This window comes from Solanum lycopersicum, chromosome 6 (assembly GCF_036512215.1).
Source record: "Solanum lycopersicum chromosome 6, SLM_r2.1".
In the NCBI taxonomy this organism is placed as follows: Eukaryota; Viridiplantae; Streptophyta; class Magnoliopsida; order Solanales; family Solanaceae; genus Solanum; species Solanum lycopersicum.
In genome coordinates, this window is record NC_090805.1 from 41,330,436 (window position 1) to 41,333,043 (window position 2,608).

Consider the following 2,608-nt stretch of genomic DNA (forward strand, 5'->3'; position numbering starts at 1 on the left):
GAGATTTCCTAGATTAAAAGCCCAAGAAGCTCGACATTGGGCCTGTTTGTTTTATCCATTTGTCATATATTGGACTAGGACTTGCCTTGCTTCGTTAATTTTGAAATAAGTAATGAAATTGCATTTATCTAATTTTGAGGAATTTATTATGTTTAATTCAAGAAAAAATCCCGCAAAATAAGGAGACAAATTCCAATACATTAGGATACAAACTTGTTTGTTTGAAAACTCCCTTTAACATAACGTATATAAGTAATAGTTTTAAAAGAAGGTACAATTGATGATATTAAATCAAGAAATAATTATTGAACAAAACTTCCCAAAATTACTGTTAAGAGGCAGACATTCAACTACTAATTGATTATGATGATAAAGTGATTTGGAGTTTAGTTTACATCAAAAAAACACTCTTCTCCACTCCCCACAAATAATGATGGGGAAGAAAAAAGGAACTAACTACTAAATTAAGTAAAACGGACTTATAACCCTAATGAGTCACTAAAACTAAAAATTGGAGGGACAACAAATAAAAGCAAGAGATTTTCTAGACCCCCCCATAAACACCAACAACCTTTTATCTTATAACAAAAACATTATATTCCTCCCTACACACATTATGGTACTTAATATTCACAGTTTGTCATTGTCACTACTTTTGTCTTGCAAGTGAAGGATAAGTGTCCACTTGACCATAATGCCCTTGTGAGATGGGTGTGGAGGATGGGTCCCACATGTTCAAGGGCATAGGTTGGTGATGCTGATGAGGTGGACCAACGCGATGAGGCGGGATGCTGACAGGTGTATTTGTGGGGCCCGTCGCGACACGCTCACATGAAGGGCACATGGTGAGGGTGGTGGGAGGGGTCATTTGCATGTAGAATTGAGGTGAATGCTTCAATGACCTTAGCTCTTGAACTTCCTTTTGTAATCTCCTGTTTTCATCTGTCAAATTCTCTACACATCTCTTTAAGAATTCGCAGTCTACCTCTGTTTGCTTCAATTTTGTCCTGTATATCCATAACAAACTATATTCAGTACTATTATATAATAATGTAGCTAAATAGTAGATCTCAAAAGATGCGATATAACTGAATTATCAAACGAGCACTCAATTAATTTCATAAAAATAATCATCCTTCTCGATAAAAATCATTTGAGAGATTTAACTCGACATACGTAATCTCATCCAAAAATTGTTTCCATTTCTCATTATTATTTGGTTTTCACATTCAATAAGTTGTTCAATCTTTTGCTTCATTATTATACCTATGATTGTCTACATTAATTTTTCTAATAGAATTGCATAAATATAATTAAAAATTTTAAAACGATTTAATTAGAAACAAAAATCTCACCTAGCTCTCCTATTCTGGAACCACACTTCCACTTGCCTAGGCCTTAATCCCAGTCTTTTTGCCAAAGCCAATTTTTGTTTCTGCACAAAAACAAAAACCCATCATCAATAATTGTTAAATTAATTAAATTTCCAAAAATACCCTTGAAAACCTCACTTCTTCTAATATAACAATAATACTTTATTAAGTAATATTTACCCATTAAATAACATCAATTAGAAACTTACAGGATTGAGGGTATGATGGTCTTTGAAGCTATCTTCAAGTACGGCGGACTGTTCCTTTGTTAATCGGAGTTTTTTCCTACAAGTTTCTCCGTCTTCCTCATCGCTAATACCTCGAGAGCTAGCTCTTTCCATTTCATTCTCCTCAGTACAGTTCCCTTCTCTTTCACTTCGCTTATTTCCACTCAAACTTGAAATAGTGCTGTTCGGAGACGATACGCCGCCTTCCTCCTCCTCCGCCGCCATCGCCGGCATCCTGTTCACGTCGATTCCCTTCAGGAAACTCCTCGTCTCCATGTTCCGATCTGCAGAATAATTAATTAAACTAGTTTTTTAGATCAACAGTATAAAAATAGTCAGAGGCGGAAGCCATGATTTAAAATTAACTAATTAACAAACCTGACGAGGAATGAGGAAACGGAGGATGAGTAGTCCAATAATTATTATTGAAAGAAGAAGAAGGAGGTAGAGAAATGAGATTTGTGGTTGTTGTTCTCTTTTCTGCAGGAAAATTTAGGCTGAGGCTCAACCCCAGATCTTCTTTTTCCATCATCATTTTAATTGCTACGAATTTCTCTAATGTATAACTCTTCCTCAAACAAGGATTTTTTCAGTTTTTTTTCTTCTGGTAAGATGTGAGAATTAAATTGGACTTTGCAATCTGAGGAGTGATGGGGTAATTGAAGGGGGGTATAAATAGGAAACAATGCACTGCTTTCTTCAACAAAAAAATACAAATAATAATAAATATTGATAAATGAAAATACTTTTGATATTTTAGGACAGGGAAAATAGTTTTTTTTTATACTCCTAATAATTGTTATGTTATATTCCTCAATAGTCAAATTATACTTTTTGGTTCTACGTGATTTTATTTAATTTAACATCAAATTTTACGAAAAGATACTTGTTTTATTTATAAAAATAATTAATTTAAATTGATATAAAAGGTAAAAAAAATAAAGAAGATTAAAATAAAATAATATTAAATATGTAATGTAAAATATTATAAAAAATTTAAAAAAAATA

The 2,608-nt window shown here is 32.8% G+C and overlaps 1 protein-coding gene across 1 annotated transcript; it reads right to left on the reverse strand.

Moving 5' to 3' along the window:
* Window positions 1–345: 345 nt before the first annotated feature.
* Window positions 346–2,357, reverse strand: LOC101249931 (homeobox-leucine zipper protein HAT4). The gene is made up of 4 exons (XM_004241943.5): window positions 1,979–2,357; window positions 1,583–1,884; window positions 1,356–1,435; window positions 346–1,007 (listed from the first exon to the last, which is right to left on the reverse strand). The coding sequence occupies exons 1-4, from the start codon at window positions 2,133–2,135 to the stop codon at window positions 650–652; spliced, it is 897 nt and encodes a 298-aa protein (XP_004241991.2). The 5' UTR covers window positions 2,136–2,357; the 3' UTR covers window positions 346–649.
* Between the last annotated feature and the right edge of the window lie 251 nt (window positions 2,358–2,608).

Coding starts and splice junctions, on each gene's coding strand:
- LOC101249931 (XM_004241943.5), bottom strand. CDS start 2,135: ATGATGATGGAAAAAGAAGATCTGGGGTTGAGCCTCAGCCTAAATTTT. Junction 1,885..1,978: donor GTTTCCTCATTCCTCGTCAG/GTTTGTTAATTA, acceptor ATTATTCTGCAG/ATCGGAACATGGAGACGAGG. Junction 1,436..1,582: donor ACCATCATACCCTCAATCCT/GTAAGTTTCTAA, acceptor GTTTTTGTGCAG/AAACAAAAATTGGCTTTGGC.